Below are 12,621 nucleotides of genomic sequence, written 5' to 3' on the forward strand. Positions count from 1 at the left end.
TTGCTGCAACCAGACTTACAGGGCATGCACCCTGTGCGAGGTTAATATATTTCTCCGTCCTGTTGGAGAGAGTCCAATTTCGGCTCTGCCCTGGAGACGTGACGTCACTGACTGATCCAAACATTTACAGCATAGGCAAGGGACGGTCCCCTCACAATGGAAAAGCGCAAAATTCGTAGCCGTCTCTGGGCAGTAAACGAGGTGCCCTGCCCATTCATGTTTGCCTCATTCACCGTTCAGTGTTTCCAACGCTTGGTAGGCAGTTCATTCGTTCTTCCAGCCTGCAGCAATAAGATAGAAAAAAATCCCTCGAATGCTTTTCTTCGCGCTTGTTCCGGCGACCTGAAAAGTTGACAACACTTTTTATTGCACAAACTAGTCCCTCGTATTTTCAAAAAGATCCTCCTTTCCTCTTTTCTTCCCATTGTAATACGGATTTGGATTTGAGTTAGTGTGTGAGTTTGCGTTGCGTTCCGTCTGTGCGTATTGGTCGCTTATGAAATAATTAGTTTTTCGAGATTTTATAGTTACTGTACGTGTTTATTTATTTGTGTAATTGTGTCTGTGTTCCAGCAACTTGACATGCAGAATATCTTCGTAAGTATAAACGAACTTTTTGGGGGTACATGGCCAATGTAAAGTGTTGTAACTGAACTTAACGCTGCATCATCTTCCTACTAAGTCATTGATATTAGTGGATACTTGGTGAATATGACATTGAATCATGTAGAAACTTTAATACCTACGCCTTTCAATTCATTGACAATGGAAGAGAAACTGCAGTGTAACATTTTCCTAATCATTCCAGTATCTACCCAAAGTTTAGTTACTGCAAGCGACGTCAGTATTCGAGGGTTTTTTTTATTCATGTATTTTTGTTCCATATGTTGCTGATTTTTCGTATTCCTACGTAGTGAGTATTTAATGCTCTTTGGAGAGAGATCTTGATCAGAATGTTAATTTTATTCCAAATTGTTCGAAAAATTTACTTACTCCATATCAAGGAACTCCCCTCAAAAACCTTAAAGAGGAATATAGAGGCTAACTGCCCCCCTCCCCACCCAAAAGAAAAATGTGCCCTGCCTGACTGAAAAGGCACGCGCCGCCCCTGATAAAAGCTACCCTTGTATATTGCAACATGCCATAAAAGCACATGGGGAGGATATGGAGGTAGGGCCACACACATTCACAATCTTTGCCATTTGTGGCATTGTGATCAGCACCATGCTCCCTCTACATCACCATTTATTAATGGATGGGTGAACACTAGAGCCATATACAGGCACATTGCTTGAAAAAATCCCCTTGAAATCATCCACCCATGGCAGACAGTGGTGGTGTAGGGCATGTGACTGCCACGTGGGAGACCCAGGTTTGATTCCCAATGTGGGTGATCTAAGGTTGGAACTTTTCTGACCTTGTGCCTGTATAAAGCTGCTCTGGGGCTCACCCAGTCTGAAATCAATGGGTATATGGGGACACCCCAGGGGAGGGAGGTAAAGATGGCTGTAGCATGGTGCAGATAACATCACCTCTAAAGTGCCGGATGTTGAGAATGTGTGGGGCATGAACTTTATCTTACCCTACCACGGCAGACAGGTGCCCTACAGACTGGAGCATAGGAGCTCTACAAACATTAAGATAGCTAATAAACAATTCAAGGAACACTTGGAATTTTATATTGGATCAGTGGGTATTGGAATGGTTCAATTTTAAACACTCCTCACAAACAGTTTTGAATATTGTTATGTTAGACAATAGGTGATAGACACGACTTTGGAATGCAACAACACATGGTATCTGTCTGGTGGACGTTCTCGTCTTTTCGCTGACATATGGCCTATCACCTATTGTCTAATTTAATAATATTCCAAACTTGTTGTGAGGAGTGTATTTGCACTTATCAGGACTGGCAAAAATTTCATACAGGCCCATCCCTAGTGTTTAATTTGAGACCAGTGACGTAAGAAAGAAAACACAAGGTTTTAAAATTAATAGACTTGAAGTACATTCTTAATCCTTTCAATGTAACACCTGTTAAGTTGCACATTGTTTCATGATGAAACTTTTCTTACAAGCTAAAAACTCTGGTAAGCTATGATATACATATTATTCCCTACTCACCTGAGTAATCCCCGGAGCTCTGCATTCCGGCTAGAGAATCCAACAAAATTATTGGACGCTTCAGAATGTTTGCTAGCCCAAACACATGGATGTTACGCAAGCCTAGAAGCTCCCCGTCAGCAGGCTGAAACTCTGGATCGCACTCTTCTATTATTAGTGGCCACTCTGAGGCATTGATGAAGTCTTGAAAGAGGACCTGTATATGTGAAAATAAGATACGTGAATGTGAATGTGAATATAAAATTTTGGGTGCATCAGCACTTAGGTTATTTTGCACCTGTCATATTACATGGGGTCCAGCCCCTTACCATAACTAATATAACATGATTGTAATGTCGTGTAACTAAAATATTAAAACATTCTGACTTTAGCTAAAAGCCGAGGGTGTAAAGGAGCACTCAGTACACATAAAGACAAAATAACAGGACAACAGACAGAATTAGGGCCCATGGGACCAGAGCCTCGTTCGTCTGCAAGATGCAGTCCTGAGTGTACTATGTGGAAGTGAGGTTGACACTTGGGTGCACTATGTGGAAGATCACTCCTTACACCCCAAAATAAGATAAGTGACAAAATACAGAGTGTTCCATTCAAATCTCCCTAATTTCAATTAATTACTGTGCACGAAGTACGCTGAATTGTGAAATGAATGTAACACCAAATGAAAGGCCAGATATTCAAGTTTTGTTTTCCTGACTTGAAGTTGTCCGTTTGCTCACTACGCAGCACCATGGTCGCATAAATAAAAAATGGTGACTGTTCAAAAACGTGCAGGCAGTGTTGTGGAATGCTGAGACAAAATCTGTGATTGCAACGCAATGAAATTTCAGACGAGTGTACGGAGGAGCAGTGGCGTACCCGGGTATGGGGGTTGGTGGGGATCATAACCCCCCTTTTGCCCATTATTCCTAAAAAAGGAATGAGAAGTCATTAATAAAACAAAATGTAGGTAATCCCTCAATTCCGAACATTCTCGGCACGCCACTGCAGAGGAGTTGCACCTGATGCTAAATCAATTAGGCTGTGGTTTAGTAAGTTTCTAACAACCGGCAGTGCCCTAAAACAATCTGGTGGAGCTCGCCTTCGTGTGTCGGAGGAAAATAAATTCGACCTGACCTCACTCCACTGGACTTCTTCCTCTAACATTACGTCAAGGATCATGTGTTTGCGATTCCAGTGAATAACATCCCAGAGTTACAAACCCACATACGTGATAGAATTGCAACAGTAACAGGGGACATGTTGGAGAAAACATGGCAAGAAGTTGAATACAGACTGGATATTGTTCGTGCTACCAATGGGGCACATCTGGAGGTGTATTAGTGTGTGGAAAATAAAATTTATGCGTTTTTCTTCAATTCTCTGAAATTTTATTGCTATATCATTCATACTTTATTTTCTACGATTAATTGAAATTAGGGAGATTTGAACGGAACACCCTGTACATGAACCAAGGTGATTTAAAAGTAGATATTACAATGGGCATTCAAATCATATAAGGATTTTTGAATTTTCAGAATGACTGAACACATTTTCAAATAGCGTAAATAGAACAGACTTTTTCAATGTAATCTCCCTCTGCACCATGCATTTAGATCAGCATTTCAGCATTTCAATAGTGCTTGGATTAAACAATATATATCTAATAGTGGATGACTTCTTTCAACTTTACTTGGTCTGATGATGAGAACGAAAGATTATGAAACGTCACAACAAGAAGGAATATGGTGTTTAGAGTAGTATTATATAGTGACTAAAATGTATTGTTGAGACCAAGGTATAAGAGAGTATCATATTTCCACAATATTCAGTTCGAATGAGGGATGGGGCAATATCACTATGAACTGATACACATACCGATTCTCACATATATCAATGCAGATACCTCTGGCCTCCCCGATAGTGCAGTGGTAGCGTCGTCGCCTTGTAATCAAGGGGTCCCGGGTTCGATACCCGGTGGAGGCACATAGTGGTTCGGATCCAACTTTAAACTGTAGGTCCAGTCCCGATTAGCCTTTCTGTGCATAAAGTGGACTTAAAACACCAGATCAATCAATCAATCAATCAATGCAGATACCTGAAAAGTGAAATAATTCAAAGCAAATCAGTGTATGCATAAGTTGTAATAATTCAAAGCAAATCAGAGTATGCATAGATTTTAATGCAGTTTTCCCTGGAACTATACCATATCAATTCAACAGTTTTCCTTTACAATATTCATAATTTCCCATGAAATTATCACTTAATCATAAAATAATTTCTTCCCACAATGTTGTTGCAAAACAGACTCCATGAAAGTGTCATTCATAATGTTGGGGGACTCCAGAAAGTAGCAGCTGATATCGGTAATTAGATTCCAACCAATACTGATACATCCGTACTGTTATCAGCTCAGCCTTATTTGGAAGTAATTTTATTTTCTTTCATATAAAAGTACCAAAGTTTACTTCAATATCAGCAGAAAAAAAAAAGCTCTATGTAGAAAAAAATAAAGCATATACATGCCTTGTACTTATCAAGGTTCCTCTGAAAGTGTGCCTTTAAATTACATCTCAGTGGATGCCAGAAGAGCTCACGTCCAACCAAGGCTCTCGATATGGCATGGACCAGGCAATGCCCATCTCCATCAGCATGAACGGGAATCAGCCTCTCCTCCTCATTGTTGTAGGAACGGATCATCTGCAGAGTGTCTCCTAAATAGACCATACTGCCAGAGATATCCCTCCCGTATCCGGGAACTTCCACGTGTTCTCTGTCTATCCGAAAGGCCCTGTCGCCCAAAATACCACAATCGAACATGTCTGTGTTGTTCATCTCTTTCAGGAGCTTTCCTTTCCCAGTCTTCTTGTCCATCCCATAATAGGTCAGAAGGGGAGAGAGGAGTTTGCAGTGGTAGTTTGACAGTCCAAGGACTTTGACCTGAAAGGGGAACAGCAAATTATAATAATTATTTGTGCTTGGGGAATAAAAGATAAGGTAGTATTATCAATACATGTATTAGAATTACTAACTTCACCTGCAAGATAAAGCAACAAGGGATGGCCAAATCCAGATTCTTTTAAATCCGGATAGTAAAAACTGAGAATCTGGATTTCCGAGGGAATCCGAATCATTTGCATCTGCTTCGTGAGATTACATGCTTCGGAGCTCAAACAATGAAATTGTATACAACACAAAATGTCATATATGTTTATTTCAGCTTTCAACCAAACTTTTCTTGCTCTCCTACATGGGTCCGCATCTGCCATGTTACCTTATGTATGACTTCTAAAACTTTTGTCGTCACATTGGAGTAACACCGCTGTCATTGTAGACAACAGACAATGACCGTAATCTGAAAGGGAACCCGCATTTGCTTTCCACTATTGGGGGGGGGGAGTCTCTGCAATTATTAGTGGCTGTTGTCTCTCTCCCACCATTATTATCTTTTTTTGTTAAAAATTTCATTTTCTTTGTTTTTTGACACAGTATAAGGTCATTGGCCTGCATAAACAATGATCCCACTTTAAATCATGGGTCCAGTTCCAATTAGACTTTCTATGCATAAAGTGAACATAAAAACAACAATTCAAATTCATATCCAGCAAAAAATTCTGATGCAGTGCAGTGATACTTTACATTTTTCAGGGGACCAAAGTGGAAAACTTAAAATGCACAATTTTTTTATAATATATGGCTTTATTTGGCCAATAAAGATTGAATGCATAATGCAGGCAAATGTAAAATAAGTGTTCACAAGTTTTTCATATATTTTGCCAAATTAAATTCACTGACTTTTCAGGTACTTCAAAATATACAGGGTGATTCAAAAAGAATATATGTATTTCAAACAGGTATATATGAAAAAATTAGTAGTAGTACCACTCCGAAAGTTTTGACACTTACTTACGAATATCTAAAGATGTTCAATATGTCCTCCACCAGCGGCACGAACAACATCACCAGTGGTACTCAAATTAATTTCAAACTCTGGCAGCTTGGATTCTCGCGACATTTTCTTCAGACACACACAGCTTCCCAGGGCTCTTTCCTTTACATCAACAACACACATCTACAAACTGTATATACAATCTGGGGTATAGATGTTCTGTTCCATTCATTAGGATGATTGATGTGGTACTTCACACGGAAAAGTCTTTGCACTGCAATCACCGAGTGACACTTAGCAAACTCGAGGACACAAAATGCCTTCTGCTGCTGAGTCACCATTTTCACTCTTACTGAAGTAGTGGGATTGCACGAGTGATCTAGCGGCAATTGATTGAAACTAGACAACATTATCTTCCACCAGGGAGCGCTGTGCTGTTCAGTGATCAGTAGTTTCGACAGCATATACATATATTATTTTTGAATCCCCCTTTATAAACATTAAAATCTCCAGTGTTATATACTATTCAAATTATTAAAGTTTATTAATACATTTTCTGCCAGTGACACACATGAGCATCGTACATGCATACTTCTCCTTAATGCTTGAGCAATAATGGCACTATGCAGCAATTCTTTATATTATGCTTTTTCTTTCCATTGTTGTCTCAAATTACATTGCAGTTACATAATTTTGTAACAGACACTTCCGAGATGTAATGAACCCACTGAAACTAAATAGGTTTGTTACAGTCCAGAAGTGTTATGTACAAGTGTCAATAGGCCTTTATTGGTGAGTGCATGAAGTATTTTTAGAATGTTTAAATGTCAGATTAGAACATTACATTCTTACATTTTCAAATACACTGTTTGACATTACAGGACTTTAGGCAATGGAGTGTGGCTTGATTCCCAGGATGGGTGTTCTAAGGTGAGAATTTTTCCGGCCTTGTCCCCACATAAAGTGGTTCTGTTGCTCACCCAGCCTCAAATCAATGGGTACCTGGGGGCAAACTTGAGGGTTAAAGGTGTCTGGGTGTGATGCTGATCTCGTCAACCCAACTATGCTCAATGTCAAGAATATGTGGAGCTCTACCTCATCATCCCATACACCTTCAAGGCATGTGTGCACATGTACGGGGGTAACTTTACCTCATACGCTTACATGTCCACGTACTTGTTTATTTCAATACAATTAACTTTTGTGACCACTGTCATCACCTACATCGGAACTTGCAGTAGTCCTCTTCAGAAGCTTATTGACTTTTACTTTACACAATGAAGGTAGCATGCAATGCTAATTGCATACTGTGCACTGTCTAGTGCATCTACTTGTACCTAGTCAGGTGAACAATTCCTTTTTACAAGTGGTGGGTGATTTATTACTACAAATCCAATATGCTAACTGAGCTCCCGTTGCAATTCTATACTACCCTATGCTCCATTTATGAAACTACTTTTATTATCTGAGCAGAAGTGACCAGTGACTTGGAGGCTTAAGGAACCTGGGCTGCTTCTTTCATTTACTTCAGTTTACAATTTGGTTCTTTGTGTACGACTACATGTTGCTTAATTTAAATCTACATGATTCTTTGGCTGATATTTTTAAATAGAAATAAGGACAAGCATTAAAGATGAATATAATGAATGCCCTTTCAACATTGCTTTCTCATAAAGAACCATTGCCACTAACATTCAAGAATTACAAAACCAAGGTACATGAATTGTGTCTTTAGTGTCACATATAATACTATGAAAGTATTTTGCACTAAATTATATTCAATTTACACAAATATCAGATCAGCAAAACTACTGGCAATTTTATAGAAAACCACATAGCTATCCCTACTTAGAATATAATACTGTAGAGAATAACTTTAACCTCTGCTTCCTCTTTCCAATAAATGTTATGAGTCACTGTCAGTGAATGTACCTACCATTTCAACCCCTTTCTTAGGGGCCGAATTGGTGCACAGCAGCCGCAGCCATGTATGGAACGTGAGCGTCGACTCGTTTGCTTCCTTGGCATCATGAATGGTGTGTTTTTCATGGCGCTGGCCACAGTCTGTACACTCGATGCTCGTCTCATAGGAAGGGAAGAAGAGTTGGGCTCTGCACTTCAAGTCAGGACAGTGGCCGGTAAATAAACGATTCGGCTTGAAAGGAGGTTTATACATAATTCAGCCACCTAAAAGGAAGAAATTCAACATTAAACCACAATTTACTCTTCTCTGCAGCTACTAAAATGAGTAACCTCCCAATGAACATATAAATTCTATGTTGAGCTGCTATATAATGTAAACAATATTCAACTGGAGTCTCTGTTGACTTTGCATAGCCTTTTGGAAAAAGTGATGAGGATTTGCCACTCATTTTGTGAAATCAAATTCCCTGATATTTTCAGGTACTTTCCTTAACACTTTATAATTATATAATACACACACCTTTGAACTTTACTGTTAATCAACATTGTTGAAAATAAATGCCGAAAAACTATGCTAGGAATAAAGTGAAATGTTTTTCAGTTTCAAATCCTGGCATGGAAAAATAAAAACATTTATACGAAATTCCAAGACTCATCCAGGAATTCCAGTTGAAGATCAAACAGGGCAGCCACTCTAGCACCATGAAAAAATTCAAGTATAATTCCCGGGTTTCAAGGTCAACTTTTCAAAAATTCAAGGGTACAAGCAGTTGTTTTCTCTATCTGAACATTACGCATTATTGCCTATCACCACCCACCCACCCACACACACACACACACACACACGAATGTATTAAAAATAAAAAGAATCTGTGAGATTCCAAGATATCCAAAAATTCTAATTCAACTCAATGAAATGGTACATATATTTAAAATATTTAAGGTGCAGAGTATTCATTTGCAATTTCACATACTCAGACTCGAAATACATCTTTAAACACAAGTCACACAAGTTATGGAATATACTAATCCATGAAAAATTGTTAATTATATAAGAATTTCAAACTCAAATTTAACTAATCATTTTCAAGAGAATTCTGCTTTCTTTTCCTGCCTCGATAAAAATACAAGCTAGTGTGAAAAACTTGCTCAGAGCATTTATAATAAATATATATAAATTCAATGAGATCTGGACTAATAAAATTTGCAATTTTTCATGTCTAAGGAGAAATATTCAAGCAGAATTCACGCATAATTCCTGCATAATTCCCAGAATTCAAGGAATTCCCGGTGAGTAGGCATCCTGTGAAAATAATTTATATGCAAAATAGAGAAAACTTCCAGTTATACTTCATGTGTTGTACAACATGAAGAGATATGGAACAGATATGCAGTTGGGGTGGCTCAATATAAAACTTCTAATAGTCTCCGAGTTCCGGTGACAACCCACCATCGTGAGGAAATTGGGGAGTTACGAGTAAGTAGCGTAGTCCGGTGTCGGAAATCTCCCATAACGGCTGGGGGTCCGACGTGCAGACCCCACGTCTGGTTGAAGAACTCCACACCTCTAGTTAGGATTGTGAGGGAGACTGGCAGTCGAGAGATATGCCAAGGCCCTTCCAGGGATGTCAAGCCACGGATTATTATTACTATGGTTACAGTTAGAACATACATTTTTCTAAGTAATATTAATGCAAATAATAGATTGATGCCTTTATACAGTAAAAAAAATTTACTAAGCAATATGTGAAATAAAATAAAGCACACAAATGTATAAATTAAAGAAAAATAGGATATGACATATAATTTGTAAGAAAATACAATGGAAGTACACTGTGCAAACAAAATCTGTATGCCCCTATATTTATGTGACTAATCATGCCTCATTTGCGCTGGTGACCAACACAACCTTCGCACATGTTCTCCCATTGTCTCAAGGTGCTGCCCTCTGTTGAAACACTGCACTTTTTAGTTCATTTATTCGTCTGAGAGTCTAGGCAGTTGGAAGTTGAAGCGATGACTGACACAAGCACTCGCGTAGTATCAACCCCTGCAACTACCTGTGCTCCTGTTGTGTGTTACCCATTATTCTCGATTTGTTGCTATACTGTGGCAAGGCATTTTTATTAATTACTTCATTACACTTCAAAGCAGCCAAAAATCTCAATAGAAGGTAGGGCCAGAGGGCAATTATTAGAGGCACATATTTTTGGTAAATAGAAAAGCAAAATTTCAATACAAAAAGAGCGTCAGTTTCGAGTTCAAAAGTGGTAAATAAAATAAAATGTCGGTGATATAGCGGTATATAAAATTATATTTTGGATTTAAAAATGTGAATATAATCCAAAATTTGATTTAAAAACTGCACTTACTACATAAAATAAACATATCCCTTCTAATAGCACATTTATGTCCTTACCAGAATATTAAGTTTATTCCTGCATAAAGGGGTCCATTTTTGCTTCTCAAATATTTACAGCAGAATTAATCAAATTTTCCGTGAATTGCATAACTCACAGGATACTTCAGAAAGTGTCGTGTCGGTAAATAAACTCTAAATTTTGGGTTTAAGAGTCTATTTCGCATTTTGAAGTTCATTTCGCATTATTTCATGACACAACAGTGTAGGAAAATGCACCTCACACCTTTCAGAAACATGAAAAATTAACATTACAATGTGATATTTCACATTTTGTGTTTTGGTTAAAAACGAAATACGCATGCCTCTAGCAATTATTTCCTTGCCCTAAGGCATTTTAGTTTCAATTTTTTTCTGCGCCGCCCAAGTCAGAATGTGGGCCTACCTTACGCAATGCTTGGTTAGTGTGGTTAGGTTGCTTGCCGTAAGTTGAAAAATAAACACATATTTCAAATTCAGAAATATTTTGTGTAAAAAGTACTAAATAAACACATATTCGGAACAGTTCTGAACATAAACTGATGATCAGCTTTTGAAACCATGTGTAGACAGACTAACAAGCAAGTGTGATTTCAGTGAAAATATTGGAGCACTTCGCAGAGCCGCTGTAAGTCAGCCACAGTGCACAAATTGGGAACCACTGCCCTACGGCTCAGAATAGGAACATTCCATGTTAAATCAACAAGTGAAGAGGCACTTTTCAACCTCACATAATTTGATTCATTTGAAATTTGGCATACTGAAAGAGCCACATGAGGTAGGAATCAATTCGTAATTTACCCTGTACTGTATGGTATTGCGATCCCATGCAGTATTCAGGGCCAAGCATGTGGTCTTTTCGGCTACCAATGAGGCTCGTTCCAGTGTACAGCCTAAACAGTGCACGATACATTGAAAATTCAAGCATTTTAGATTGAAACTCATTTATTTCCAACAACTTTCCCCTCTTTCCATTTTTCGCTGTGTGTACAGGGCTGGTGTGTATGGGACCGGACTTTTGAACAACCCTGTATTTTTAACAACTGTGAATTTAAACATTAGATTCATGTACGTTAATTCAAACAATACTGTATTTCATTTCTCTTAGACTTTTACTTTTGAATATTAGAAATTTGTCTATTAAAATATGTTATAATGCATTACCTAACCTACTTTACCCTACTGTAAATCTAACATAACTCCGGATTCCAATTGGCGTCCCATTTTCAAATTTTGTAAAGTTATTGAGTAATAGTGTATGTATGACAAATATTTTTTTTTCTTTTGAGAAATGGCTAACAAAGTTTTCTTTACACCACCTTCAATTGTTTTTTTACCCTGACATGGATATGCAATATCTCATGTGAAAGAGCCTTCAAGACCTTTCCAACGCCGTCCGAATCACTTCTATAGGTGCCCTGATTGCTGAAAGACTGCAATTTGAAGTTAACAAGATGTTGAAAAAAATAGTCAAAATTGCATAGTTTGCAACACTGTAATGTCGAAAATACAAAAGATATGGATCGGCAACCATGCATATTTTCCTATCTCAGTTGGCCCTTCCAGAATGCCAAATTTCAAATGATGATTTCACATGGAATGACCCAATACTACCTTTTCTGTCGCACAGGGTACATCATTTTCGGTCATTTTGTGAAATTAATTTTTCTCCCCATTGAAATTTTGTAGGCATTTCTGTGACACCAATTCTTCTTTCCAGTGTGTTATGATATTTATTAGGAGCCGCCAGCGTCTAGTCAGTAGGGAGAGCACAGTTCAATGAAAATGTTTGTGTAGTGTCATGTGATACATTAGTGTTCTGTTTTGTTAAGAAAACCTTGGGAACACAATGTAAAGCACGTTGCTATTTATCACACGTACTGCTGATTAGATATTTCAAATATTAGTTTCAAAGAACATATTGGTACCAGAAATTTGCATCAATATTTGAAAGTTACAGATGTCTAAATACTTGTCACCAAAATACCAAATATCATACAACAAGATACAAATTGCAGGTTTGTGTAGAAGACTCTGATGTTGAAAACATGATACTGTTTACTGAGGCACAATGGTATCACAAAAGCGTGTTTCAAGTGGAAATTGCAATTGAAACAAGTAGCAAACACTAAGTGTATTTATATGCATGCAAATAATAAAAAAGAAAGAAGTGAGTCAACTTTGTTTAACCTATATAGGTATAGCCCAGCCAGGGAAGACAAAACTAGCTGGAATAGTCTATTCTAAACACGGGAGGGGAAGCAGGTACTATATGGATGGCTTTTTTTAATTCTGAACCTTCCATAAT

At 38.0% G+C, this 12,621-nt stretch overlaps 1 protein-coding gene across 2 annotated transcripts in view; it reads right to left on the reverse strand.

Moving 5' to 3' along the window:
* The window catches only part of LOC146000467 (deubiquitinating protein VCPIP1-like), a 77,814-nt gene that overhangs the window by 51,263 nt on the left and 13,930 nt on the right, over nt 1-12,621 (reverse strand). For both annotated transcript variants that reach the window (XM_083138127.1, XM_083138128.1), the window contains exons 2-4: nt 7,929-8,179; nt 4,630-5,043; nt 2,125-2,320 (exon numbers count right to left, since the gene is read on the reverse strand). In XM_083138127.1, coding sequence (XP_082994253.1) covers nt 2,125-2,320; nt 4,630-5,043; nt 7,929-8,168 — 850 coding nt within the window. In that variant the 5' untranslated portion in view covers nt 8,169-8,179. The remainder of the gene's footprint in view (nt 1-2,124; nt 2,321-4,629; nt 5,044-7,928; nt 8,180-12,621) is intronic.

The sequence above is a fragment of the Lepisma saccharinum genome, chromosome 16, assembly GCF_977018435.1.
Source record: "Lepisma saccharinum chromosome 16, izLepSacc3.1, whole genome shotgun sequence".
Lineage (NCBI taxonomy): Eukaryota > Metazoa > Arthropoda > Insecta > Zygentoma > Lepismatidae > Lepisma > Lepisma saccharinum.